Source organism: Sminthopsis crassicaudata, chromosome 1 (genome assembly GCF_048593235.1).
Source record: "Sminthopsis crassicaudata isolate SCR6 chromosome 1, ASM4859323v1, whole genome shotgun sequence".
Lineage (NCBI taxonomy): Eukaryota > Metazoa > Chordata > Mammalia > Dasyuromorphia > Dasyuridae > Sminthopsis > Sminthopsis crassicaudata.
The window spans coordinates 660,679,864-660,707,843 of NC_133617.1; the positions used below are offsets into that span (position 1 = coordinate 660,679,864).

Sequence of the window (27,980 nt, forward strand, 5' to 3'; positions counted from 1 at the left end):
AAAAAATCAAGAATTAATGCCAGACCCGCAAGATGATTTATTGCTGCTCTATTGATGTTCTTCACTTTCATCCTCAGTCTCTTTCTTCTCTTCTACTTGGCTCTCTGGTTCCCCTCTCGGTGTCTTCCATTTCTTCACTCTCTGGTTCCTCTTGACTATCTTCCATTTCCTGACTCTTGTGCTTCCTCAAGATGTCTTCCATTTCCCGGCTCTCTGGCTCCTCTTGGCTATCTTCCATTTCCTCACTCTCTGGCTCCTCTTGGCTGTCTTCCATTTCCTGGCTCTTTCGCTTCCCGGGAGTATCTTCCATGTGCCTCTTGTCAGGCTGTTCTTGGCTGTCTTCTGTTTCCTGGCTTTCTGAATCCTCTTGGCTGTCTACCATTAACTGGCCCTCAGGGTCCACTTGGCTGTTTTTCCTTCGTGAGCTCTCAGGTTTCCTCTGGGTGGCTTCTGTTTTCTGAAAATCTGATTTCTTTCTGATGTCTTCCATTTTGGGGCTCTCAGGCTCCCATTGTGTGTCTTCAATTTCATGATCCTCAGGCTCTTCTTCACTGTCTTCTATTTCCTGACTTTCAGGCTCTTCTTGGCTTTCTTCCATTTCCCGGCTACTGTGCTTTCTGGGAATGTCTTCCATTTGCAGGCTCCTGCTTTTTCTCCAGGAAGCTTCACTTTCCCGGCTCCTGCGCTTGCCCTGGGTATCCTCCATTTCTCTGCTCTCAGGTTCCTCTTCACTCTCTTCCATTTCTGGGCTCTCAGGCTCTTCTTGGCTCTCTTCCATTTCCCGGCTACTGCGCTTCCTGGGAATGTCTTCCATTTGCAGGCTCCTGCTTTTTCTCCAGGAGACTTCACTTTCCCGGCTACTGCGCTTCCTGGGAATGTCTTCCATTTGCAGGCTCCTGCTTTTTCTCCAGGAGGCTCCACTTTCCCGGCTTCTGCGCTTGCCATCTTGCATTTCTCTGCTTTCAGGTTCCTCTTCACTCTCTTCCATTTCTGGGCTCTCATGCTCTTCTGGGCTCTCTTCCACTTCCCAGCTACTGCGCCTCCTTGGAATGTCTTCCATTTCTAGGCTCCTGCTTTTCCTCCAGGAGGTTTCCCGTACCTGGCTCCCACGCTTGCCCTGGGTTGCTTCCCTTTCTCTGGTCTGAGGTTCCTCTAGTTCACTCTCTTCCATTTCCAGGCTCTCAGGTTCCTCTTGGCTCTCTTCCATTTCTGGACTCTCATGCTCTTCTTGGCTTTCTTCCATTTCCCGGCTACTGCGCTTTCTGGGAATGTCTTCCATTTGCAGGCTCCTGCTTTTCCTCCAGGAGGCTCCACTTTCCCGGCTCCTGCGCTTGCCGTGGGTATCTTCCATTTCTCTGCTTTCAGGTTCCTCTTCACTCTCTTCCATTTCCGGGCTCTCATGCTCTTCTTGGCTCTCTTCCATTTCCCGGCTACTCTGTTTCCTTGGAATGTCTTCTATTTCCAGGCTTTTACTTTTCCTCCAGGAGGCTTTCCTTTCCTGGCTCCTGCGGATGTCTTCCATTTCTCGGATCTGAGGTTCCTCTAGTTCACTTTCTTCCATTTCCAGGCCCTCAGGGTTCTCCTGGCTCTCTTCCATTTCTTGGCTACTGTGCTTCCTGGGAATGTCTTCCATTAACAGGCTGCTGCTTTTCCTCCAAGAGGCTTCCCTTTCTTGGCTCCTGCGCTTGCTCTGGGTGTCTTCCATTTCTCCACTCTCAGGTTCCTCTTCACTCTCTTCCACTTCCGGGCTCTCAAGTTCCCCTTCACTCTCTTCCATTTCCCAGCTACTGCGCTTCCTGGGAATGTCTTCCATTTCCAGGCTCCCACTTTTCCTCCAAGAGGCTTCCCTTCCCTGGCTCCTGCGCTTTCCCCGGGTGTCTTCTATTTCTCCAATTTGAGGTTCCTCTAGTTCACTTTCTTCCATTTCTAGGCCCTCAGGCTCCTCTTGACTTTCTTCCATTTCTTCACTACTTTGCTTCCTTGGAAAGTCCCCCATTTCCAGGCTTCTGCTTTTCCTCCAGGTATCTTCCCTTTCCCGGTTCTCAGGCTCATCTAGGCTTTCTTCCATTTCCTGGCTTTCAGGTTCCTCTTGGCTATCCTCCATTTCCTGGCTCTCTGGCTCCTCTTGACTCTCTTCCGTTTGATGCCTACTGCTCATCATAGGTATATACTCCATTTCCAGGCTCCTGCTTTGCCTCTGGGTGTCTTTGCTTTCCAGGCTCCTGTGCTTCCCCAAGGTGTCTTTTATTTCCTGTCTCTCTGGCTCCCCTAAGCTCTCTCCAATCTCTAGATTCTTGTGCTCCTCTGGGCTTTCTTCCATTTCCTGGCTACTATGCTTCCTTGGGATGCTTTCCATTTCTAAGCTTTTGCTTTTCCTCCAGGAAGTTTCCCTTTCCTGACTACTGCGCTTATTTGGGATGTCTTCCATTTCCAGGCTCTTGCTTTTCCTATAGGTGTCATCTTCCCTTTCCTGACTCTTGTGCTTTCCCTGGATATCATCCATTTCTTGGCTCTCAGGTTCCTGTAGTAAAATCGCTTCCACTTTCAGGCTCACCCGCTCCTCTGGGTCCTTTTCTATTTCCTTGCTACTTCGCTTCCTTGGGATTTCTTCCATTTGCAGGATATTGCTTTTCTTATAGGAGTCTTCTCTTTCCCGGCTTTCAGGTTCCTCTTCACTCTCTTCCATTTCTCGGCTACTGCGCTTTCTTGGAATGTCTGCCATTTCCAGGCTCTTGCTTTTCCTATAGGAGTCTTCTCTTTCCCGGCTCTCAGGTTCCTCTTCACTCTCTTCCATTTCCAGGCTCTCAGGCTCCTCTTCACTCTCTTCCATTTCTGGGCTCTCTTGCTCCTCTGGACTTTCATCAATTTCCCTGCTACTGTGCTTCCTTGGAATATATTCCATGTCCAGGCTTTTGCTTTTCCTATAGGTGTCTTCCATTTCTTGGCTCTCAGGCTCCTCCTCACTCTCTTCCATTTCCCAGCTACTGCGCTTTCTTGGGAGGTCTCTCAAACTCTTGCTTTTCCTCCAGGAGGCTTGACTTTCCTGGCTCCTGCGCTTCTCCTGCATGTCTTCCATTTCAATGCTTTCTGGTTCCTGTAGCCTCTCTTGCACTTCTGGGCTCTCACCCTCCCCTGGATGCTCGTCCATTTCCCTGCTACTGCGCATACTTGGAGTGTCTTCCATTTCCAGGCTCTTGCTCTTCCTCCAGGAGGCTTCCCTTTCCTGGCTACTGTACTTCCTTGGGATGTCTTCCATTTCCAGGCTTTTGCTTTTCCTCCAGGAGGCATCCCTTTCCTTGCTCCTGTGTTTCTCCTCGGTATATTCTATTTCTGGGCTTTCAGGCTCTTCTTCACTCTCTTCCTCTTCCAGGCTTTCTTGTTCCTCTGGACTCTCTTCCATTTCCCGACTACTGTGTATGCTTGGGATGTCTTCCATTTCCAAGCTTCTGCTTTTTCTATAGGTATCTTCTCTTTCCCTACTTTCAGGCTCCTCTTCACTCTCTTCAATTTCTCGGCTACTGCGCTTTCTTGGGATGTCTTCCATTACAAAACTTTTGCTTTTCCTCCAGGATGCTTCTCTTCCTGTACTTCTTCGCTTCTTCCATGTGTCTTCCACTTCCTCTCTTTCTGGCTCCTCTAGGCTTTCTTCCATTTCTGGACTTTCACGCTCCTCTGGGCTCTCTTCCATTTCCCAGCTACTGCGCTTACTTGGAATGTCTTCCATTTCCAGGCTTCTGCTTTTCCTATAGGTGTCTTTTCTTTCTTGGATCTCAGGCTCCTCTTCACTCTCTTGGATTTCCCAGCTACTGTGCTTCCGTGGAATGTCCTCCATTTCCAAGCTTTTGCTTTTCCTCCAGGATACTGGTCTTTCCATACTTCTGCGCTTCTCCTGGGTGTCTTCCATTTCCTCTGTTTCTGGCTCCCCTAGGCTCTCTTCCATTTCTGGGCTCTCAAGTTCCTCTGCACTCTGTTCCATTTCCCAGCTACTGTGTTTCCTTGGGATGTCTTCCATTTCAAGACTCTTGCTCTTCCTCCAGGAGGCTTCCCGTACCTGGCTACTGTGCTTCCTTGGAATGTCTTCCATTTCCAGGCTTCTGCTTTTTCGATAGGTGTCCTCTCTTTCCCGGGTTTCAGGCTCCTCTTCACTCACTCCCACTTCCCGACTACTATGCTTCCATGGGATATCTTCCATTTCCAAACTTTTGCTTTTCCTCCAGGAGGCTTCACTTCTTGTACTTCTGCGCTTTGCCCAGGTGTTTTCCATTTCCTCTCTTTCTGGCTCCTCTAGGCTCCCTTCCATTTCCAGACTCTCACGTTCCTCTGGGCTTTCTTCCATTTCCCAGGTACTATGCTTCCTGGGGATGTCCTCCATTTCCAGGCTTTTGCTTTTTCTCCAGGAGGCTTCCCTTTCCTTGCTGCTTCGCTTCCTAGGAATGTCTTCCAATTTCAGGCTTCTGCTTTTTCTATAGCTCTCTTCTCTTACCCACCTCTCAGGCTCCTCTTCACTCTCTGCCATTTCCCGGCTACTGTGCTTCCTTGGAATGTCTTCCATTTCCAAGCTTTTGCTTTTCCTCCAGGAGGCTCCCCTTCCTGTACTTCTGCGCTTCTCCCAAGTGTCTTCCATTTCCTCTCTTTCTGGCTCTTCTAAGCTCTCTTCCATTTCTGGACTCTCATGCTCTTCTACACTCTCTTCCATTTCCCAGCTACTGTGCTTCCTTGGGATGTCTTCCATTTCCAGACTCTTGCTTTTCCTCCAAATGGCTGCATTTTCCCAGGCACTGAGCTTCCTTGGAATATCCTCCATTTCCCGGCTTCTGCTTTTCCTATAGGAGTCTTCTCTTTCCCGGATCTCGGGCTCCTCGTCACTCTCTTCAATTTCCCTGGTACTCCGTTTCCGTGGGATGTGTTCCATTTCCAGGCTTCTACTTTCCCTGCTACTCCGCTTCCGTGGGATGTCTTCCCTTTCCAGGCTTCTGCTTTTCCTCCAGGAGGCTGTCCTTCCTGTACTTCTGCGCTTTTCCCAGGTGTCTTCCATTTCCTCTCTTTCTGGTTCCTCTAAGCTCTCTTCCATTTCCGGGCTCTCAAGCTCCTCTGCAGTCTCTTCCACTGCCCGGCTACTGCGCTTACTTGGAATGTCTTCCATTTCCAGGATTCTGCTTTTCCTGAAGGTGTCTTCTCTTTCTCGCCTCTCAGGCTCCACTTCACTCTCTTCCATTTCCCAGCTACTGCGCTTACTTGGGATGACTTCCATTTCTAGACTCCCACTTTTCCTCCAGGAGGATTCCCTTCCCGTACTTCTGCGCTTCTTCCAGACGTCTTCCATTTCCTCTCTTTCTGGCTCCTCTAGGCTCTCTTCCATTTCCGGGCTCTCAAGCTCCTCTGTACTCTCTTCCACTGCCCGGCTACTATGCTTACTTGGAATGTCTTCCATTTCCAGGCTTCTACTTTTTCGATAGGTGTCTTCTCTTTCCCAAGTCTCAGGCTCCTCTTCACTTTCTTCAATTTGCCTGCTACTACGTTTCCTTGGAATGTCTTCCATTTCCAGACTTCTGCTTTTCCTATATGTGTCTCCTCTTTCCCTGGCCTCTGGCTCTTCTTCACTCTCTTCCCTTTCCCAGCTACTGCGCTTCCTTGGAAGGTCTTCCATTTCCAGACTTCTACTTTTCCTATAGGTATCTTCTCTTTCTCGCCTCCCAGGCTCCTCTTCACTCTCTACTATTTCCCGGCTACTGCGCTTACTTGGGATGTCTTCCATTTCTAGACTCTTGCTTTTCCTCCAGGAGGCTTCCCTTCCTGTACTTTTGCGCTTTTCCCAGGTGTCTTCCATTTCCTCTCTTTCTGGCTCTTCTAGGCTCTCTTCCATTTCCGGGCTCTCAAGCTCCTCTGCACTCTCTTCCATTTCTCGACTACTGCGCTTACTTGGAATGTCTTCCATTCCCAGGCTTCTGCTTTTGCGATAAGTGTCTTCTCTTTCCCGGATCTCAGGTTCCTCTTCACTCTCTTCAATTTCCCTGCTACTGTACTTCCATGGGATGTCTTCCATATCCAGGCTCTTGCTCTTTCTCCAAGAGGCTTCTCTTTCTAGGCTACTGCGCTTACTTGGAATATCTTCCATTTGTAGGCTTCTGCTTTTCCTGTAGCTGACTTCTCTTTCCCATTTCTCAGGCTCTTCCTCACTCTCTTCCATTTCTCGGCTACTCCGCTTATGTGGAATGTCTTCCATTTCTAGACTCTTGCTTTTCCTCCAAGAGGCTTCCCTTTCCCAGCTACTGCGCTTCCTTGGGAAGTCTTCCATTTCTAAGCTTTTGCTTCTCCTCAAGGAGCCTTCCCTTCTTGTACTTCTGCGCTTTGCCCAGGTGTCTTCAATTTCTTCTCTTTCTGGCTCCTCTAGGGTCTCTTCTACTTCTGGGCTCTCACGCTCTTCTGCACTCTCTTCAATTTCCCGGGTACTGCGCCTACTTGGAATAGCTTCCATTTCCAGGCTTCTGCTTTTTCTATAAGTATCTTTTCTTATCCAGGTCACAGGCTCCACTTCACTCTCTTCCATTTCCTGGCTACTATATTTCCTTGGGATATCGTCCATTTCGAAACTTTTGCTTTTCCTCCAGGATGCTGGTCTTTCCATACTTCTGCGCTTCTCCTGGATGTCTTCCATTTCCTCTGTTTCTGGCTCCTCTAGGCTCTCTTCCATTTCTGGGCTCTCATGCTCCTCTGGGCTCTCTTCCATTTCCCGGCTACTGCGTTTACTTGGGATTTCTTCCATTTCCAGGCTTCTGCTTTTCCTGTAGGTTCCTTTTCTTTCCCAGCTGTCAGGCTCTACTTCACTTTCTTCAATTTCTCTGCTACTACGTTTCCGTGGGATGTGTACCATATCCAGGCTTCTACTTTTTCTAAAGGTGTCTTCTCTTTCCCTGCTCTCAGGCTCCATTTCACTCTCTTCTGTTTCCCAGCTACTGCGCTTACTTGGAATGTCTTCCATTTCCAAGCTTCTGCTTTTCCTATATGTGTCTTTCCTTTCCCGGCTTTCAGGCTCCACTTCACTCTCTTCAATGTCCCGGCCACTGAATTTCCTAGGAATGTCTTCCCTTTCCAGGCTTCTGCTTTTCCTCCAGGAGGCTGCCCTTCCTATACTTCTGCGCTTTTCCAGTGTGTCTTCAATTTCCTCTCTTTCTGGTTCCTCTAGACTTTCTTCTATTTCTGGGCTCTCTGGTTCTACTTCACTCTCTTCAATTTCTCTGCTACTGCGCTTCGATGGGATTTCTTCCATTTCCAGGCTTCTGCTTCTCCTATATGTGTCTTCCCTTTCCCGGAACTCAGGTTCCACACTCTCTTCAATTTCTCTGCTACTGCGCTTCCTTGAGATTTCTGGTTCCTCTAAGCTTTCTTCCATTTCGGGGCTCTCATGTTCTTCTGCACTCTCTTCCATTTCCCAGCTACTGCGCTTCCATGGGATGTCTTCCGTTTCCAGACTCTTGCTTTTCCTCCAAATGGCTGCATTTTCCCAAGCACTGAGCTTCCTTGGAATATCCTCCATTTCCACGCTTCTGCTTTTCCTATAGGAGTCTTCTCTTTCCCGGGTTACAGGCTCCTCTTCACTCTCTTCAACTCCTCTGCTACTCCGCTTCCGTGGAATTTCTTCCATTTCCAGGCTTCTGCTTCTTTTATAAGAGGCCTCTCTTCCCCGGGTCTCAGGCTCCTCTTCACTCTCTTCAAATTCTCTGCTACTGCGTGTCCTTGGGATTTCTTCCATTTCCAGGCTTCTGCTTCTTCTATAGGAGGCCTCTCTTCCCCGGGTCTCAGGCTCCTCTTCACTCTCTTCAAATTCTCTGCTACTGCGCTTAGATGGGATGTCTTCCATTTCCAGGCTTCTGCTTCTTCTATAGGAGGATTCTCTTCCCTGGGTCTCAGGCTCCTCTTCACTCTCTTCAACTACTCTGCTACTGCGCATTGATGGGATGTCTTCCATTTCCAGGCTTCTACTTCTGCTATAGGAGGCCTCTCTTTCCCGGGTCTCAGGCTCCTCTTCACTCTCTTCAACTACTCTGCTACTGCGCATCAATGGGATTTCTTCCATTTCCAGGCTTCTGCTTCTTCTATAGGAGGCCTCTCTTTCCTGGGTTTCAGGCTCCTCTTCACTCTCTTCAATTTCTCTGCTACTGCGCATCGATGGGATGTCTTCTATTTCTAGGCTTCTGCTTCGTCTATAGGAGGCTTCTCTTCCCCGGGTCTCGGGCTCCTCTTCACTCTCCTCAAATACTCTGCTACTGCGCAATGATGGGATTTCTTCCATATCCAGGCTTGTGCTTCTTCTGTAGGATGCTTCTGTTTCCCAGGTCTCGGGCTCCTCTTCTTCACTCTCCTCAACTACTCTGCTACTGCGCTTCGATGGGATTTCTTCCATTTCCAGACTTCTGCTTCTTCTATAGGAGGCCTCTCTTTCCCGGGTCTCAGGCTCCTCTTCACTCTCATCAACTACTCTGCTACTGCGCTTAGATGGGATTTCTTCCATTTCCAGGTTTCTGCTGCTGCTATAGGAGGCCTCTCTTTCCCGGGTCTCAGGCTCCTCTTCACTCTCTGCAATTTCTCTGCTACTGCGCTTAGAAGGAATGTCTTCCATTTCCAGGCTTCTGCTTCTTCTATAGGACGCTTCTCTTTCCCGGGTTTCAGGCTCCTCTTCACTCTCTGCAATTTCTCTGCTACTGCGCATCGATGGGATGTCTTCCATTTCAAGGCTTCTGCTTCTTCTATAGGAGGCTTCTCTTTCCCGGGTCTCAGGCTCCTCTTCACTCTCCTCAACTACTCTGCTACTGCGCATTGACGGGATTTCTTCCATATCCAGGCTTGTGCTTCTTCTGTAGGATGCTTCTCTTTCCCAGGTCTCGGGCTCTTCTTCACTCTCTTCAACTACTCTGCTACTGCGCTTCGATGGGATGTCTTCCATTTCAAGGCTTCTGCTTCTTCTATAGGAGGCTTCTCTTTCCCGGCTTTCTGGCTCCTCTTCACTCTCCTCAACTACTCTGCTACTGCGCATTGACGGGATTTCTTCCATATCCAGGCTTGTGCTTCTTCTGTAGGACGCTTCTCTTTCCCGGGTCTCAGGTTCCTCTTCAGTCTCTTCAAATTCTCTGCTACTGCGCTTCGATGGGATTTCTTCCATTTCCAGGCTTCTGCTTCTTCTATAAGAGTCTTCTCTGTCCCCTGTCTCAGGCTCCTCCTCACTCTCTTCAACTACTCTGCTACTGCGTATTGATGGGATTTCTTCCATTTCCAGGCTTCTACTTCTTCTATAGGATTCTTCTCTTTCCCGGGTCTCAGGCTCCTCTTCACTCTCTTCAACTACTCGGCTACTGCGCTTTGATGGGATGTCTTCCATTTCCAGGCTTCTGCTTCTTCTATAGGAAGCTTCTCTTTCCCGGGTCTCAGGCTCCTCTTCAGTCTCTTCAAATTCTCTGCTACTGCGCATTGATGGGATTTCTTCCATTTCCAGGCTTCTGCTTCTTCTATAGGAGGCTTCCCTTGTCCGGATCTCAGGCTCCTCTTCACTCTCTTCAACTACTCTGCTACTGCGCATCGATGGGATTTCTTCCATTTGCAGGCTTCTGCTTCTTCTATAGGAGGTTTCCCTTGTCCGGATCTCAGGCTCCTCTTCACTCTCTTCAACTACTCTGCTACTGCGCACTGATGGGATTTCTTCCATTTCCAGGCTTCTGCTTCTTCTATAGGAGGCTTCTCTTTCCCGGGTTTCTGGCTCCTCTTCACTTTCTTCAATTTCTCTGCTACTGCGTTTCCTTGGGATTTCTTCCATTTCCAGGCTTCTGCTTCTTCTATAGGAGGCTTCTCTATCCCGGGTTTCTGGCTCCTCTTCACTTTCTTCAATTTCTCTGCTACTGCGTTTCCGTGGAATTTCTTCCATTTCCAGACTTCTGCTTCTTCTAGAGGCTTCCCTTGCCCTGGTCTCAGGCTCCTCTTCACTCTCTTCAACTACTCTGCTACTGCGCATTGATGGGATTTCTTCCATTTCCAGGCTTCTGCTTCTTCTATAGGAGGCTTGTCTTTCCCGGCTTTCTGGCTCCTCTTCACTTTCTTCAATTTCTCTGCTACTGCGTTTCCTTGGGATTTCTTCCATTTCCAGGCTTCTGCTTCTTCTATAGGAGTCTTCCCTTGCCCAGGTCTCAGGCTCCTCTTCACTCTCTTCAAGTACTCTGCTACTTCGCTTTGATGGGATGTCTTCCATTTCCAGGCTTCTGCTTCTTCTATAGGAGGCTTCTCTTCCCCGGCTTTCAGGCTCCTCTTCACTCTCTTCAATTTCTCCGCTACTGCGCTTCGATGGGATTTCTTCCATTTCCAGGCTTCTGCTTCTTCTAGAGGCTTCCCTTGCCCTGGACTCAGGCTCCTCTTCACTCTCTTCAATTTCTCTGCTACTGCGCATTGATGGGATTTCTTCCATTTCCAGGCTTCTGCTTCTTCTATAGGAGGCTTCTCTTTCCCGGCTTTCTGGCTCCTCTTCACTTTCTTCAATTTCTCTGCTACTGCGCTTTGATGGGATTTCTTCCATTTCCAGGCTTCTGCTTCTTCTATAGGAGTCTTCCCTTGCCCAGGTCTCAGGCTCCTCTTCGCTCTCTTCAAGTACTCTGCTACTGCGTTTCCGTGGGATGTCTTCCATTTCCAGGCTTCTGCTTCTTCTATAGGAGGCTTCTCTTCCCCGTGTTTCAGGCTCCTCTTCACTTTCTTCAATTTCTCTGCTACTGCGTTTCCGTGGAATTTCTTCCATTTCCAGGCTTCTGCTTCTTCTAGAGGCTTCCCTTGACCTGGTCTCAGGCTCCTCTTCACTCTCTTCAACTACTCTGCTACTGCGCACTGATGGGATTTCTTCCATTTCCAGGCTTCTGCTTCTTCTATAGGAGGCTTCTCTTTCCCGGCTTTCTGGCTCCTCTTCACTTTCTTCAATTTCTCTGCTACTGCGCTTTGATGGGATTTCTTCCATTTCCAGGCTTCTGCTTCTTCTATAGGAGTCTTCCCTTGCCCAGGTCTCAGGCTCCTCTTCGCTCTCTTCAAGTACTCTGCTACTGCGTTTCCGTGGGATGTCTTCCATTTCCAGGCTTCTGCTTCTTCTATAGGAGGCTTCTCTTCCCCGTGTTTCAGGCTCCTCTTCACTTTCTTCAATTTCTCTGCTACTGCGTTTCCGTGGAATTTCTTCCATTTCCAGGCTTCTGCTTCTTCTAGAGGCTTCCCTTGACCTGGTCTCAGGCTCCTCTTCACTCTCTTCAACTACTCTGCTACTGCGCACTGATGGGATTTCTTCCATTTCCAGGCTTCTGCTTCTTCTATAGGAGGCTTCTCTTTCCCGGCTTTCTGGCTCCTCTTCACTTTCTTCAATTTCTCTGCTACTGCGCTTTGATGGGATTTCTTCCATTTCCAGGCTTCTGCTTCTTCTATAGGAGTCTTCCCTTGCCCAGGTCTCAGGCTCCTCTTCGCTCTCTTCAAGTACTCTGCTACTGCGTTTCCGTGGGATGTCTTCCATTTCCAGGCTTCTGCTTCTTCTAGAGGCTTCCCTTGCCCTCATCTCAGGCTCCTCTTCACTCTCTTCAACTACTCTGCTACTGCGCATTGATGGGATTTCTTCCATTTCCAGGCTTCTGCTTCTTCTATAGGAGGCTTCTCTTTCCCGGCTTTCTGGCTCCTCTTCACTTTCTTCAATTTCTCTGCTACTGTGTTTCCTTGGGATTTCTTCCATTTCCAGGCTTCTGCTTCTTCTATAGGAGTCTTCCCTTGCCCAGGTCTCAGGCTCCTCTTCACTCTCTTCAAGTACTCTGCTACTTCGCTTTGATGGGATGTCTTCCATTTCCAGGCTTCTGCTTCTTCTATAGGAGGCTTCTCTTCCCCGGCTTTCAGGCTCCTCTTCACTCTCTTCAATTTCTCTGCTACTGCGCTTCGATGGGATTTCTTCCATTTCCAGGCTTCTGCTTCTTCTAGAGGCTTCCCTTGCCCTGGACTCAGGCTCCTCTTCACTCTCTTCAATTTCTCTGCTACTGCGCATCGATGGGATTTCCTCCATTTCCAGGCTTCTGCTTCTTCTATAGGAGGCTTCTCTTCCCCGGGTCTCAGGCTCCTCTTCACTCTCTTCAACTTCTCTGCTACTGCGCATTGATGGTATTTCATCCATTTCCAGGCTTCTGCTTCTTCTATAGGAGTCTTCTCTGTCCCGTGTCTCAGGCTCCTCTTCACTCTCTTCAACAACTCTGCTACTGCGCTTCGATGGGATTTCTTCCATTTCCAGGCTTCTGCTTCTTCTATAGGATGCTTCCCTTGCTCGGGTCTCAGGCTCCTCTTCACTCTCTTCAACTTCTCTGCTACTGCGCTTTGATGGGATTTCTTCCATTTCCAGGCTTCTGCTTCTTCTATAGGAGTCTTCTCTTTCCCGGGTCTCAGGCTCCTCTTCACTCTCTTCAACTACTCTGCTACTGCGCTTTGATGGGATTTCTTCCATTTCCAGGCTTCTGCTTCTTCTATAGGATGCTCCCCTTGCCCGGGTCTCAGGCTCCTCTTCACTCTCTTCAACTTCTCTGCTACTGCGCTTTGATGGGATTTCATCCATTTGCAGGCTTCTGCTTCTTCTATAGGAGTCTTCTCTGTCCCGTGTCTCAGGCTCCTCTTCACTCTCTTCAACTAGTCTGCTACTGCGCTTTGATGGGATTTCTTCCATTTCCAGGCTCCTGCTTCGTCTATAGGAGGCTTCTCTTTCCCGGGTCTCAGGCTCCTCTTCACTCTCTTCAAGTACTCTGCTACTGCGCTTCCGTGGGACGCCTTCCATTTCCAGGCTTCTGCTTCTTCTATAGGAGGCTTCCCTTTCCCGGGTCTCAGGCTCCTCTTCACTCTCTTCAACTACTCTGCTACTGCGCACTGATGGGATTTCTTCCATTTCCAGGCTTCTGCTTCTTCTATAGGAGGCTTCTCTGTCCCGGGTCTCAGGCTCTTCTTCACTCTCTTCAAATTCTCTGCTACTGCGCACTGATGGGATTTCTTCCATTTCCAGGCTTCTGCTTCTTCTATAGGAGGCTTCTCTGTCCCGGGTCTCAGGCTCTTCTTCACTCTCTTCAAATTCTCTGCTACTGCGCATTGATGGGATTTCTTCCATTTCCAGGTTTCTGCTTCTTCTATAGGAGTCTTCTCTTTCCCGGGCCTCAGGCTCCTCTTCACTCTCTTCAACTAGTCTGCTACTGGGCTTATGTGGGACGTCTTCCATTTCCAGGCTTTTGCTTCTTCTATAAGAGGCTTCCCTTGTCCGGATCTCAGGCTCCTCTTCACTCTCTTCAACTACTCTGCTACTGCGCATCGATGGGATTTCTTCCATTTCCAGGCTTCTGCTTTTTCGGTACGTGTCTCCTCTTTCCCGGGTTTCAGGCTCCTCTTCACTCTCTTCCACGCTACTACTCTTCCTTGGTATTTCTTCCATTACCAAGCTTTTGCTTTTTCTCCAGGAGGGTTCTCTTTGCATACTTCTGCGCTTCTCCCCTGTGTCCTCCATTTCCTCTACTTCTGGCTCCTCTAAGCTCTCTTCCATTTCTGGGCTCTCAAGCTCCTCTCCACTCTCTTCCACTGCCTGGCTACTGCGCTTACTTGGAATGTCTTCCATTTCCAAACTTATTGTCCTTTTTCGATAGCTTTCTTCTCTTTCCCACCTCTCAGGCTCCTCTTCACTTCCTTGCAAATCTCGGCTACTGCGTTTCCTTGGAAGTTCTTCAATTTCCAGGCTTTTACTTTTCCTATAGGTGTCTTCCATTTCCCATCTGTCAGGCTCTAATTCACTCTCTTCAGTTTCCAGGGTACTGGGCATCCTTGGGATGTCTTCCATTTCCAGACTCTTGCTCTTCCTCCAGGAGGCTTTTCTTTGCAGGCTACTGCGCTTGCTTGGAATGTCTTCCATTTCTAGGCTTCTGCTTTTTCTATAGGTGTCTTCTCTTTCTCGGGTCTCAGGCTCCTCTTCACTCTCTTCCATTTCCCAGCTGCTGCGTTTACTTGGGATGTCTTCCATTTCAAAACTTTTGCTTTTTCTCCAAGAAGCTGCCCTTCCCATACTTCTTGGCTTCTCCCAGGTATCCTCCATTTCTTCTCTTTCTGGCTCTTCTTGGCTCTCTTCCATTTCCAGGCTTTCAGGCTCCACTTCACTCTCTTCCATTTCCCGGGTACTGTGCTTCCTTGGAATATCTTCCATTTCTAGACTTCTGCTTTTCCTATAGGTGCCTTCTCTTGCCTGACCCTCAGGCTCCACTTCACTCTCTTGAATTGCCCAGCTACTGCGCTTACTTGGGATGTCTTCCATTTCCAAGCTTTTGCTTTTCCTCCAAGATGCTGTCCTTCCCGTACTTCTGCGCTTCTCCCAGGTGTCTTCCATTTCCTCTCTTTCTGGTTCCTCTAGACTTTCTTCTACTTCAGGGCTCTCATGTTCCTCTGGGCTTTCTTCCATTTCCCAGCTACTGCGCTTACTTGGAATGTCTTCAATTCCTAGGCTCCTGCTTTTCCTATAGGTGTCTTCTCTTTCTCGGGTCTCAGGCTCCTCTTCACTCTCTTCCATTTCCTCGCTACTGCGCTTACTTGGGATGACTTCCATTTCTAGACTCCCACTTTTCCTCCAGGAGGGTTCCCTTCCTGTACTTCTCCTCTTCTCCCAGGTATCTTCCATTTCGTCACTTTCTGGCATCTCTAGGCTCTCTTCCATCTCTTGGCTCTCAGGCTCTCCTTCACTCACTTCCCTTTCCCGGCTACTGCGCTTCCTTGGAATGTCTTCCATTTCCAGGCTTCTACTTTTCCTATAAGTGTCTTCTCTTTCCCTTCTCTCAGGCTCGACTTCACTTTCTTCTTCTCTTTCCCAGCTACTGCGCTTACTTGGGATGTCTTCAATTTCTAGACTCCCACTTTTCCTCCAAGAAGCTTCTCTCCCTGTACTTCTGCGCTTCTCCCAGGTGTCTTCCATTTCTTCTCTGTCTGGACCCTCTAGGCTCTCTTCCATGTCTGGGCTCTCATGTTCTTCTGGACTTTCTTCCATTTCCAGACTTCTACTTTTCCTATAGGTGCCTTCTCTTTCCCGGATCTCAGGCTCCTCCTCACTCTCTTCAATTTCTCTGCTACTCCGCTTTTGTGGGATTTCTTCCATTTCTAGGCTTCTGCTTCTTCTATAGGAATCTTCCCTTTCCCGTGTCTCAGGCTCCTCCTCACTCTCTTCAATTTCTCTGCTACTGAGCTCTGAGGGGATTTCTTCCATTTCCACACTTCTGCTTCTTCTATAGGAGGCTTCCCTTTCCCGGGTTTCAGGCTCCTCCTCACTCTCTTCAACTACTCTGCTACTGCGCATCGATGGGATTTCCTCCATTTCCAGGCTTCTGCTTCTTCTATAGGATTCTTCTCTGGCCCGGGTTTCAGGCTCCTCCTCACTCTCTTCAACTACTCTGCTACTGCGCATCGATGGGATTTCCTCCATTTCCAGGCTTCTGCTTCTTCTATAGGATTCTTCTCTGGCCCGGGTCTCAGGCTCCTCCTCACTCTCTTCAAATTCTCTGCTACTTCGCTTCGATGGGATTTCTTCCATTTCCAGGCTTCTGCTTCTTCTATAGGAGGCTTCTCTTTCCCGGATTTCTGGCTCCTCTTCACTTTCTTCAATTTCTCTGCTACTGCGCTTTGATGGGATTTCTTCCATTTCCAGGCTTCTGCTTCTTCTATAGGAGGCCTCTCTTTCCCTGGTCTCAGGCTCCTCCTCACTCTCTTCAACTACTGTACTACTGCGCTTTGATGGGATTTCTTCCATTTCCAGGCTTCTGCTTCTTCTATAGGAGGCTTCTCTTTCCCGGGTCTCAGGCTCCTCTTCACTTTCTTCAATTTCTCTGCTACTGCGCTTTGATGGGATTTCTTCCATTTCCAGGCTTCTGCTTCTTCTATAGGAGGCCTCTCTTTCCCTGGTCTCAGGCTCCTCCTCACTCTCTTCAACTACTGTGCTACTGCGCTTTGATGGGATTTCTTCTAGTTCCAGGCTTCTGCTTCTTCTATAGGAGTCTTCTCTTTCCCGGGTCTCTGGCTCCTCTTCACTCTCTTCAATTTCTCTGCTACTGCGCTTTGATGGGGCATCCTCCATTTCCAGGCTTCTGCTTCTTCTATAGGAGGCTTCCCTTTCCCGGGTCTCAGGCTCCTCTTCACTCTCTTCAATTTCTCTGCTACTGCGCATTGATGGGATTTGTTCCATTTCCAGGCTTCTGCTTCTTCTATAGGAGGCTTCTCTTTCCCGGGTCTCAGGCTCCTCTTCACTCTCTTCAATTTGTCTGCTACTGCGCATTGATGGGATTTCTTCCATTTCCAGGCTTCTGCTTCTTCTATAGGAGGTTTCCCTTGTCCGGATCTCAGGCTCCTCTTCACTCTCTTCAACTACTCTGCTACTGCGCATTGATGGGATTTCTTCCATTTCCAGGCTTCTGCTGCTTCTATAGGAGTCTTCTCTGTCCCGTGTCTCAGGCTCCTCCTCACTCTCTTCAAGTACTCTGCTACTGCGCTTCGATGGGATTTCTTCTAGTTCCAGGCTTCTGCTTCTTCTATAAGAGTCTTCTCTTTCCCGGGTCTCTGGCTCCTCTTCAGTCTCTTCAAATTCTCTGCTACTACGCTTCAATGGGATTTCCTCCATTTCCAGGCTTCTGCTTCTTCTATAGGAGGCTTCTCTTTCCCGGGTCTCAGGCTCCTCTTCACTCTCTTCAATTTGTCTGCTACTGCGCATTGATGGGATTTGTTCCATTTCCAGGCTTCTGCTGCTTCTATAGGAGGCTTCTCTGTCCCGGGTCTCAGGCTCCTCCTCACTCTCTTCAAGTACTCTGCTACTGCGCTTCGATGGGATTTCTTCTAGTTCCAGGCTTCTGCTTCTTCTATAAGAGTCTTCTCTTTCCCGGGTCTCTGGCTCCTCTTCAGTCTCTTCAAATACTCTGCTACTACGCTTCAATGGGATTTCCTCCATTTCCAGGCTTCTGCTTCTTCTATAGGAGGCTTCCCTTTCCCGAGTCTCAGGCTCTTCCTCACTCTCTTCACCTATTCTGCTACTTCGTTTCCGTGGGACGTCTTCCATTTCCAGGCTTCTGCTTCTTCTATAGGAGGCTTCCCTTGTCCGTATCTCAGGCTCCTCTTCACTCTCTTCAACTACTCTGCTACTGCGCATCGATGGGATTTCTTCCATTTCCAGGCTTCTGCTTCTTCTATAGGATTCTTCTCTTTCCCCGGTCTCTGGCTCCTCTTCAGTCTCTTCAAATTCTCTGCTAGTACGCTTTGATGGGATGTCTTCCATTTCCAGGCTTCTGCTTCTTCTATAGGAGGCTTCTCTTTCCCGGGTTTCTGGCTCCTCTTCACTCTCTTCAATTTCTCTGCTACTGCGTTTCCTTGGGATTTCTTCCATTTCCAGGCTTCTGCTTCTTCTATAGGAGGCTTCCCTTTCCCGAGTCTCAGGCTCCTCCTCACTCTCTTCAATTTCTCTGCTACTTCGCTTTGATGGGATTTCTTCCATTTCCAGGCTTCTGCTTCTTCTATAGGAATCTTCCCTTTCCTGAGTCTCAGGCTCCTCCTCACTCTCTTCAACTACTCTGCTACTGCGCATTGATGGGATTTCTTCCATTTCCAGGCTTGTGCTTCTTCTGTAGGACGCTTCTCTTTCCCGGGTCTCAGGCTCCTCTTCACTCTCTTCAATTTCTCTGCTACTGCGCTTTGATGGGATTTCTTCCATTTCCAGGCTTCTGCTTCTTCTATAGGAGGCTTCTCTTTCCCGGCTTTCTGGCTCCTCTTCACTTTCTTCAATTTCTCTGCTACTGCGTTTCCTTGGGATTTCTTCCATTTCCAGGCTTCTGCTTCTTCTATAGGAGGCTTCCCTTTCTCGAGTCTCAGGCTCCTCTTCACTTTCTTCAATTTCTCTGCTACTGCGCTTTGATGGGATTTCTTCCATTTCCAGGCTTCTGCTTCTTCTATAGGAGGCTTCCCTTTCTCGAGTCTCAGGCTCCTCCTCACTCTCTTCAATTTCTCTGCTACTTCGTTTCCGTGGGACGTCTTCCATTTCCAGGCTTCTGCTTCTTCTATAGGAGGCTTCCCTTTCTCGAGTCTCAGGCTCCTCTTCACTTTCTTCAATTTCTCTGCTACTGCGCTTTGATGGGATTTCTTCCATTTCCAGGCTTCTGCTTCTTCTATAGGAGGCTTCCCTTTCTCGAGTCTCAGGCTCCTCCTCACTCTCTTCAATTTCTCTGCTACTTCGTTTCCGTGGGACGTCTTCCATTTCCAGGCTTCTGCTTCTTCTATAGGAATCTTCCCTTTCCTGAGTCTCAGGCTCCTCCTCACTCTCTTCAACTACTTTGCTACTGCGCATTGATGGGATTTCTTCCATTTCCAGGCTTCTGCTTCTTCTATAGGACGCTTCTCTTTCCCGGGTCTCAGGCTCCTCCTCAGTCTCTTCAAATTCTCTGCTACTGCGCATCGATGGGATTTCTTCCATTTCCAGGCTTCTGCTTCTTCTATAGGAGGCTTCTCTTTCCCGCATCTCAGGCTCCTCTTCACTTTCTTCAATTTCTCTGCTACTGTGCTTTGATGGGATTTCTTCCATTTCCAGGCTTCTGCTTCTTCTATAGGAATCTTCCCTTTCCTGAGTCTCAGGCTCCTCCTCACTCTCTTCAACTACTCTGCTACTGCGCATTGATGGGATTTCTTCCATTTCCAGGCTTCTGCTTCTTCTATAGGACGCTTCTCTTTCCCGGGTCTCAGGCTCCTCCTCAGTCTCTTCAAATTCTCTGCTACTGCGCATCGATGGGATTTCTTCCATTTCCAGGCTTCTGCTTCTTCTATAGGAGGCTTCTCTTTCACGCGTCTCAGGCTCCTCTTCACTTTCTTCAATTTCTCTGCTACTGCGCTTTGATGGGATTTCTTCCATTTCCAGGCTTCTGCTTCTTCTATAGGAGGCTTCCCTTTCTCGAGTCTCAGGCTCCTCCTCACTCTCTTCAATTTCTCTGCTACTTCGTTTCCGTGGGACGTCTTCCATTTCCAGGCTTCTGCTTCTTCTATAGGAGTCTTCCCTTTCCCTGGTCTCAGGCTCCTCCTCACTCTCTTCAACTACTCTGCTACTTCGCTTTGATGGGATTTCTTCCATTTCCAGGCTTCTACTTCTTCTATAAGAGTCTTCTCTGTCCCGTGTCTCAGGCTCCTCTTCACTCTCTGCAATTTCTCTGCTACTGCGTTTCCTTGGGATTTCTTCCATTTCCAGGCTTCTGCTTCTTCTATAGGACGCTTCTCTTTCCCGGGTCTCAGGCTCCTCCTCACTTTCTTCAACTACTCTGCTACTGCGCATTGATGGGATTTCTTCCATTTTCAAGCTTCTGCTTCTTCTATAGGAGGCTTCCCTTTCCCTGGTCTCAGGCTCCTCTTCACTCTCTTCAACTACTCTGCTACTGCGTATTGATGGGATTTCTTCCATTTCCAGGCTTCTACTTCTTCTATAGGAGGCTTCTCTGTCCCGTGTCTCAGGCTCCTCTTCAGTCTCTTCAAATTCTCTGCTACTGCGCTTCGATGGGATTTCTTCCATTTCCAGGCTTCTGCTTCTTCTATAAGAGTCTTCTCTGTCCCGTGTCTCAGGCTCCTCCTCACTCTCTTCAACTACTCTGCTACTTCGCTTTGATGGGATTTCTTCCATTTCCAGGCTTCTACTTCTTCTATAGGATTCTTCTCTTTCCCGGGTCTCAGGCTCCTCTTCACTCTCTTCAACTTCTCTGCTACTGCGTTTTCTCGGGATTTCTTCCATTTCCAGGCTTCTACTTCTTCTATAGGAGGCTTCTCTGTCCCGTTTCTCAGGCTCCTCTTCAGTCTCTTCAAATTCTCTGCTACTGCGCTTTGATGGGATTTCTTCCATTTCCAGGCTTCTGCTTCTTCTATAGGAGTCTTCTCTTTCCCGTGTCTCAGGTTCCTCCTCACTCTTTTCAATTTCTCTGCTACTCCGCTTCCGTGGGATGTCTTCCATTTCCAGGCTTCTGCTTCTTCTATAAGTCTCTTCTCTTTCCCATCTTTCCGGCTCCTCCAAGCTCTCTTCCATTTCCAGGCTCTCATGCTCCTCTGGGCTCTCTTGTGTTTCCCGGCTGCTGCGCTTACTTGGAATGTCTTTCCTTTCCAGGCTTTTGCTTTTCCTATATGTATGTTCTTGTTCTGCACTCTCAGGTTCCAGTTCACTCTCTTCCATTTCCAGGCTACTCCGCCTACTTGGGATGTCTTCCATTTCTAAACTTTTGCTTTTCCTCCAGGACGCTTCCCTTTCCCAGCTACTCCGCTTACTTGGAATATCTTCCATTTCTAGGCTTCTGCTTTTCCGATATGTGTCTTCTCTTTCCCGGGTCTCAGGTTCTTCTTCACTCTCTTCCATGTCCTGGCTACTCCGCTTACTTGGCATTTTTTCCAATTCCAAACTTTTGCTTTTCCTCCAGGATGTTTCCCTTTCCCAGCTACTCCGCTTACTTGGAATGTCTTCCATTTCCTCTCCTTCTGGCTCCTCTAGGCTCTCTTCCATTTCTCTACTAGTGCGTTTCCTTGGAATTTCTTCCATTTCCAGGCTTCTGCTTTTCCTGTAGGTGTCTTCTCTTTCTCGGGTCTCAGGCTCCTCTTCACTCTCTTCCATTTCCTGGCTACTGCGCTTACTTGGAATGTCTTCAATTCCCAAACTTCTGCTTTTCCTCCAAGATGCTTCTCTCCCTGTACTTCTTCGCTTCTCCCAGGTGTCTTCAATTTCCTCTCCTTCTGGCTCCTCTACACTCTCTTCCATTTCTGGGCTTTCATGCTCCTCCAGGCTCTCTTCCATTTCTCGGCTACTGCGCTTACTTGGAATGTCTTCCATTTCCACACTTCTGCTTGTTCTATAGGTGTCTTCCCTTTCCCGGATCTCAGGCTCCTCCTCACTCTCATCAATTTCTCCGCTACTGTGCTTCTGTGGGATGTCTTCCATTTCCAGGCTTCTGCTTCTTCTATAGGTGTCTTCTCTTGCCCTGGTCTCAGGCTCATGTTCACTTTCTTCCATTTGCCAGCTACTGCGCTTACTTGGGAAGTCTTCTATTTCCAGACTTCTGCTTTTCCTCCAGGAGCCTTCCCTTCCTGTACTTCTGCGCATCTCCCCTATCTCATCCATTTCCTCCATTTCTTCTCTTTCTGGCTCCTCTGGGCTCTCTTCCATTTCTGCGCTCTCAGGCTCCACTTCACTCTCTTCCCTTTCCTGGCTAATATGTTTTCTTGGAATATCTTCCATTTCTAGACTTGTGGTTTTCTGATAGGTGTCTTCTCTTTCTCTCCCCTCAGGCTCCATTTCACTCTCTTCCATTTCCCAGCTACTGCGCTTACTTGGGATGTCTTCCATTTCCAGGCTTTTGCTTTTCCTCCATGAGACTTCCCTTCCTGTACTTCTACGCTTCTCCCCTATGTCTTCCATTTCCTCTCCTTCTGGCTCCTCTAGGCTCTCTTCCATTTCTGGGCCCTCAAGCTCCTCTAGGCTCTCTTCCATTTCCCGGCTACTTGGCTTCCTTGGAATGTCTTCCATTTCCAAGCTTCTGCTTTTCCTATAGGTGTCTTCTCTTTCTCGGTCTTCAGGCTCTATTTCACTCTCTCCCATTTCCCAGCTACTGCGTTTACTTGGGATTTCTTCCATTTCTAGACTTTTGCTTTTCCTCCATGAAGCTTCCCTTCCTGTACTTCTGCGCTTCTCCCAGGTATCTTCCATTTCCTCTCTTTCTGGTTCCTCTATACTCTCTTCAATTTCTGGGCTTTCACGCTCCTCTGGGCTTTCTTCCATTTCCCGGCTACTGCGCTTACTTGGGATATCTTCCATTTCCAGGCTTCTGCTTTTCCGATAGGTGTCTTCTCTTTCCCGGGTCTCAGGTTCCACTTCACTCTCTTCCATTTCCCAGCTACTTCGCTTACTTGGGATTTCTTCCAGTTCTAGACTCTTGCTTTTCCTCCATGAGGCTTCCCTTCCTGTACTTCTGCGCTTCTCCCAGGTGTCTTGTATTTCCTCTTTTTCTGGCTCCTCTGAGCTCTCTTCCATTTCCCGACTACTGCGCTTACTTGGAATATCTTTCATTTCCAGGCTTCTGCTTTTCCTATAGGTGTGTTCTCTTTCTCGGCCTTCAGGCTCTACTTCACTTTCTTCTATTTCCTGGCTGCTGCGCTTACTTGGAATGTCTTCCATTTCCAGACTTCTACTTTTTCGATAGGTGTCTTCTCTTTCCCGACTCTCAGGTTCCTCTTCAATCTCTTCTCTTTCCCAACTACTTCGCTTCCTTGGTATATCTTCCATTTCCAGGCTTTTGCTTTTTCTATAGGTATCTTCTCTTTCCCGCATCTCAGGCTCCTCTTCACTCTCTTCAATTTCCCGGCTACTGCGCATGCTTGGGATGTCTTCCATTTCAAAACTTTTGCTTTTCCTCCACGATGCTTCCCTTCCAGTACTTCGGTGCTTCTCCCATGTGTCTTCCATTTCCTCTCTTTCTGGCTCCTCCAGGCTCTCTTCCATTTCTGGGCTTTCACGTTCCTCTTGGCTCTCCTCTTCCACTTCTAGGCCTTCCCGGGTACTACGCTTACTTGGGATGTCTTCTACTTCCAGGGTTTTGCTTGTTCTCCAGGAGGCTTCCCTTTCTTGACTCCTTCGCTTCCCTTCGATGTCAGGTTTCTCTAGTTCACTCTCTTCCACCTCCAGGCTCTCACTTTCCTCTGGGCTCTCTTCCACTTCTAGGCTACTGCGTTTCCTTGGAATGTCTTCCATTTCCAAACTTTTGCTTTTCCTCCAGGAGGCTTCCCTTCCTGTACTTCTGCGCTTCTCCCAAGTATCTTCCATTTCCTCTCTTTCTGGCTCCTCTAGGCTCTCTTCCATTTCTGGGCTCTCACGCTCCTCTGCACTCTCTTCCATTTCTCGGCTACTGCGCTTCCTTGGAATTTCTTCCATTTCCAGACTTCTGCTTTTCCTATAGGTATCTTTTCTTTCTTGGCTCTCTGGTTCTTCTAATTCACTCTCTTCCACTTCCAATCTCTCACGTTCCTCTGGGCTCTCTTCCATTTCCTGGCTACTTCGCTTCCTTGGGATTTCTTCAGTTTTCAGGCTCTTGCTTTTCCTATATGTGTCTTCTCTCTCCCGTCTCTCAGGTTCCTCTAGTTCACTCTCTTCCACTTCTAGGCTTTCCTGCTCCTCTGGGCTCTCTTCCATTTCCTGGCTACTGCGTTTCCTTGGTATGTCTTCCATTTTCAGGCTTCTGCTTTTCCTCCAGGAGGCTTCCCTTCCTGTACTTCTGCGCTTCCCCCAGGTCTCCTCCATTTCTTTTCTCTCTGGCTCTTCCCGACTCTCTTCCATTTCCTCGCTTTCTGGCTCCTCTATACTCTCTTCCATTTCCTGTATACTATACTTTCTTGGGATGTCTTCCAATTCCAGGCTTTTGCTTTTCCTCCAGGTGTCTTTCCTTTCTTGACTACTGCGCTTTCTTGGGATGTCTTCCCTTTCTTCTCCTTCTGGCTCTTCTTGGCTCTCTTCCATTTCCTGGCTCTCTGGTTCCTCTCCAGTAACTTCCATTTCTTGAGTTTCCTGCCTCTCTGGCTCCATTTCACTTTCTTCCATTTCCCAGCTACTGCGCTTCCTTGGAATGTCTTCCATTTCCAGGCTTCTGCTTTTCCTATAGGTGTCTTCTCTTTCCCTGATCTCAGGCTCCTCTTCACTCTCTTCCATTTCCCGGCTACTGCGCTTACGTGGGATGTCTTCTATTTCCAGGCTTTTGCTTTTCCTCCAGGAGGCTTCCCTTCCTGTACTTCTGCGCTTCTCCCCTATGTCTTCCATTTCCTCTCCTTCTGGCTCCTCTAGGCTCTCTTCCATTTCCAGGCCCTCAAGCTCCTCTGGGCTCTCTTCCATTTCCCGGCTACTGCGCTTCCTTGGAATGTCTTCCATTTCCAGGCTTCTGCTTTTCCTATAAGTGTCTTCTCTTTCCCGGATCTCAGGTTCCCCTTCACTCTCTTCCATTTCCCGGCTGCTGCGCTTACTTGGGATGTCTTCTATTTCCAGGCTTTTGCTTTTCCTCCAGGAAGCTTCCCTTCCTGTACTTCTGCGCTTCTCCCCTGTGTCTTCCCTTTGCTCTCTTTCTGGTTCCTCTGGGCTCTCCTCCATTTCCGTGCTCTCAAGTTCCTCTGGGCTCTCTTCCATTTCTCGACTACTGCGTTTACTTGGAATGTCTTCCATTGCCAAGCTTCTGCTTTTCCTATAGGTGTCTTCTCTTTCCCGTCTCTCAGGCTCCTCTTCACTCTCTTCTATTTCCCGGCTACTGCGCTTACTTGGGATGTCTTCCATTTCTAGACTTTTGCTTTTTCTCCAGGAGCCTTCTCTTCCCGTACTTCTGCGCTTTGCCCCTGTGGCTTCTATTTCCTCTGTTTCTGGCTCCTCTAGGCTCTGTTCCATTTCTGCCCTCTCAGGCTCTGCTTCACTCCCTTCCATTTCCCAGCTGCTGCGCTTCCTTGGAATGTCTTCCATTTCCAGGCTTCTGCTTTTCTTATAGGTGTCTTCTCTTTCTCTTCTGTCAGGCCCCTCTTCACTCTCTTCCATTTCCAGGCCTTCGGGCTCTTCTAGGCTCTCTTCCATTTCCCGGCTACTGCGCTTCCTTGGAAGGTCTTCCATTTCTAGGCTTCTGCTTTTCCTATAGGTGTCTTTTCTTTCCCTGATCTCAGGCTCCTCTTCACTTTCCTCCATTTCCAGGCTACTGCGCTTACTTGGGATGTCTTCCATTTCTAGACTTTTGCTTTTCCTCCAGGAGGCTTCCCTTCTGGTACTTCTGCGCTTCTCTCCTGTGTCTTCCATTTCCTCTCTTTCTGGCTCCTCTAGGCTCTCTTCCATTTCTGCGCTCTCAGGCTCTGCTTCACTCTCTTCCCTTTCCCAGCTACTGCGCTTCCTTGGAATGTCTTCTGTTTCCAGGCTTCTGCTTTTCCTATAGGTATCTTCTCTTTCCCTTCTCTCAGGCTCCTCTAAACTCTCTTCTTCAGGCTCTTCTTGGCTCTCTTCAATTTCCCGGCTACTGCGCTTTCTTGGAATGTCTTCCAGTTCCAGGCTTTTGCTTTTCCTCAGTGAGGCTTCCCTTTCTTGGCTTCTGCGCCTCCCCCATGTATCTTCCATTTCTTCTCTCTCTGGCTCTTCCTGGCTCTCTTCCATTTCTTCTCTCTCAGGCTCCTCTTGACTTTCTTCCATTTCCTCTTTCTCTGGTTCCTCTTGGCTCTCTTCCATTTCCTGGCTTTTGCGCTTCTCTGGGATGTCTTCAATTTCCTCCTCGGGTTCCTCTTGGCTCTCTTCCATTTCTTGGCTCTTGGGCTCCTCTGGGCTCTCTTCTGTTTCCTGGCTCTCTGGCTCCTCTTGGCTGTCTTCTATTTCCGGACTCTCAGCCTCCCCTTTGGAATCTTCCATTTCCCGAATCTCAGGCTTCTCTTGTCTTTCTTCAATTTCTTGCGTCTCTGGCTCCTCCTGGGTGCCTTCTGTTTCCTGGCTTTCAGGCTCCTCTTGGCTGTCTTTGATTTGGGGGCTTTCAAGTTCCCCCTGGGAATCTTCTATTTCCTGACTCTCAGGCTTTTCCTGGGTGACTTCTGTTTTCTGACGCCCAGGCTCTTCTTGGCTCTCTTCAATTTCGGTGCTCTCAGGTTCCCCCTGGGTTTCTTCTGTTTCCTGGCTTTCAGGCTCCTCTTGGCTGTATTTGGTTTTGAGGCTCTCAAGCTTACCGGGAGCAATTGACATTCTCCTGCCAGGCACTTCTTGGCTGACTTTCTTTTGTAGGATCTCAGGCTGTGGCGCCCAGGCGACTTCCATTTTGTGACGCTCAGGCTCTTTGCTGACTTTCCTCCGACTCTCAGGCTCCTCTTGGCTGATTTCCATTTTGGGAATCTCAGACTTTCTTTGGGTGTCTTCTATTTTTTCTCTTTCAGACTCCTCTGTGTCTTTCATTTGTGGTCTCTCAGTCTTTGCCCAGGAGACTTCCATTTTCTGAATCTCAGGCTCCTCTTTCTTGTCTTTCATTTCAGGGGTCTCAGGCTTCCCGCGGGTATCATACATTTTCTGACTCTCAGGTTCCTCTTTCATTAGTAGGCTCCCAAGCTTCGCCCACGCGTCCTCCATTTCCTGACTCTTCGGCTTCTCTCGGCTGTCTCTCATTTCCCGGCTCTTGCGTTTCCCCCAGATGTCTCCCGTTTCTTGGCTCTTGCGCTTCCCCCGCATGTCTTCCATTTCTTGGCTCTTGCGCTTCCCGCGGGTGTCTTCCATTCCCCTGCTCTCAGGTTCCTCTATGCTGTCTCCCATTTCCTGGCTCTCTGGCTCCTCCTGGCTGTCTTCTATTTCCTGACTTTCAGGCTCCTCTTGGCTGTCTCCTGTTTCCTGGATTTCAGGCCCCTTTAAGCTGTCTTTCATCTGTAGACTCTCAGGTTTTGTCCAGGAGACTTCCATTTCCTGGCTTTCAGGTTCCTCTTGGCTGGTTTCTATTTCTGGACTCTCAGATTCCTCTTGGCTCTCAGGTTCCCCCTGAGTGATTTCCATTTCCTGGCTCTCTGGCTCTTCTTGGCTATCTTCCATTTGGGGGCCCTCAAGTTCCCCCTGGGTATCTTCCATTTCCTGGCTTTCGGGCTCCTCTTGGCTGTCTTCCATTTTCTGACTTTCAGGCTCCCCCCCCAAGGTGTCTTCCATTTCCTGGCTTTCGGGCTCCTCTTGGCTGTCTTCCATTTTTTGACCCTCAGGCTCCTCTTGGCTGTCTTCCATTTGGGGGCTTTCGAGTTCCCCCTGGGTGTCTTCCATTTCTAGGCTTTCAGGCTCCTCTAGGCTGTCTTCTATTTCTGAACTCCCAAGCTTCCAGGGGAAGTCTGTTTCCGTACTCTCAGGATCGTGGCTGTCTTCTACTTCCTGGCTCTCCTGCTCCTCATGGCTGTCTTCTTTCATTACAAATTCTTGTGGCTTTTGGAATATTGTGTCGAGACACACAGGCTCTTGTGGACAATCTTCTACCAAAATCAGTTCTGCCTCTTGCAATATTCCCTGGCACTTGGACTCTCCTTGGTTGTCTGCTGTCACTTGTGGCTTTTGGGACTCTTGGTCAGGTTGCTCTGATGCTTGTCCCTCTTTATCTTGTAGCTCAATTCTACATTCTTCAAATTTTACCTTAAACCTTTGGGCATTTTCTGAATTTATATATCGAATCGCTAGCACTTCCGGTTTAAGGATTTCATCAGCGAAGTCAGCGTGGGTATTCCAGACCCAGGTCCTTTTACACCACGCATTCCGCCTAAGCTCCATAAACGGTGTTAAATAGTGATTCGCACATATCTTCAAAGTTTTGTCCCTTCTCATAACGAGGCGAATGGTTCCTTTCCTGGTGTCTTTTAGCAGCCTCACGTAGCCAGTACCTCGCTCTTTCCATTCCGGAAGACCATTTTCACAGGTGAATCGAAAAAGCTTTGCACGCATCTTAAAGAGTTCTTCTTCATCTTCTTCATGAATCTTCCTTTTCTGCCCAGCAAGAGAAGCCCTGCGCTCAGAGTGTGAGTTCTGGCTTGAGAGACCTTCATTCCCGGTGGAGGTGCCGTGCTTCCCATGAGTTCCCTTTGCAGCTTCCATGGGAGCCGCGTTGATGCTGCGGCAGTTGCTGGTCTTGATTGGTCCAGGCTGCCCGGCTGCAGCGCTCAGCCTCTGTCCTGTCTCGTCAGGTCCCTGCGGCGTCTGGCGCCGGGGCCTCCTTGTTCTGCGCGTTTTCTCAGTTAAGCCCCGCCCCTTTTTTGGTCTTGATTTTTTGCTTTCTTTCAATATCCAGTCCAATAATTATTACCACCACCACCCCACCTCTATCTGTTGGTTTTGTTTTATTCTCTATGGCTATTTCTAAACTGCTGGGTTCTGTCACTATCTCGAATGTGTGAGATTCTATGATTGTATTCCATTCTTGTTTCATTTCATGTCT

The 27,980-nt window shown here is 48.7% G+C and overlaps 3 protein-coding genes across 5 annotated transcripts in view; 1 reads left to right on the forward strand and 2 right to left on the reverse strand.

Moving 5' to 3' along the window:
* LOC141551403 (uncharacterized) lies at positions 1-21,736 on the reverse strand. Its single transcript, XM_074283018.1, has one exon. The coding sequence runs from the start codon at positions 21,674-21,676 to the stop codon at positions 74-76; it is 21,603 nt and encodes a 7,200-aa protein (XP_074139119.1). The 5' UTR covers positions 21,677-21,736; the 3' UTR covers positions 1-73.
* LOC141551404 (acyl-coenzyme A amino acid N-acyltransferase 1-like) overlaps positions 1-27,980 on the forward strand; it is a 117,735-nt gene that overhangs the window by 48,886 nt on the left and 40,869 nt on the right. The gene's annotated exons all lie outside the window — the stretch shown is intronic.
* Positions 21,679-27,980, reverse strand: part of LOC141551188 (uncharacterized) — an 8,531-nt gene continuing 2,229 nt past the window's right edge. The window contains exons 2-3 of the mRNA XM_074282555.1: positions 21,721-27,819; positions 21,679-21,689 (exon numbers count right to left, since the gene is read on the reverse strand). Of these exons, the coding sequence (XP_074138656.1) occupies positions 21,679-21,689; positions 21,721-27,819 (6,110 nt within the window). The remainder of the gene's footprint in view (positions 21,690-21,720; positions 27,820-27,980) is intronic.

Excerpts from the sequence above, each read along its gene's own strand:
- LOC141551403 (XM_074283018.1), bottom strand. The coding sequence starts at position 21,676 with ATGGAAGAAATCCCAAGTAAACGCAGTAGCTGGGAAATGGGAGAGAGT.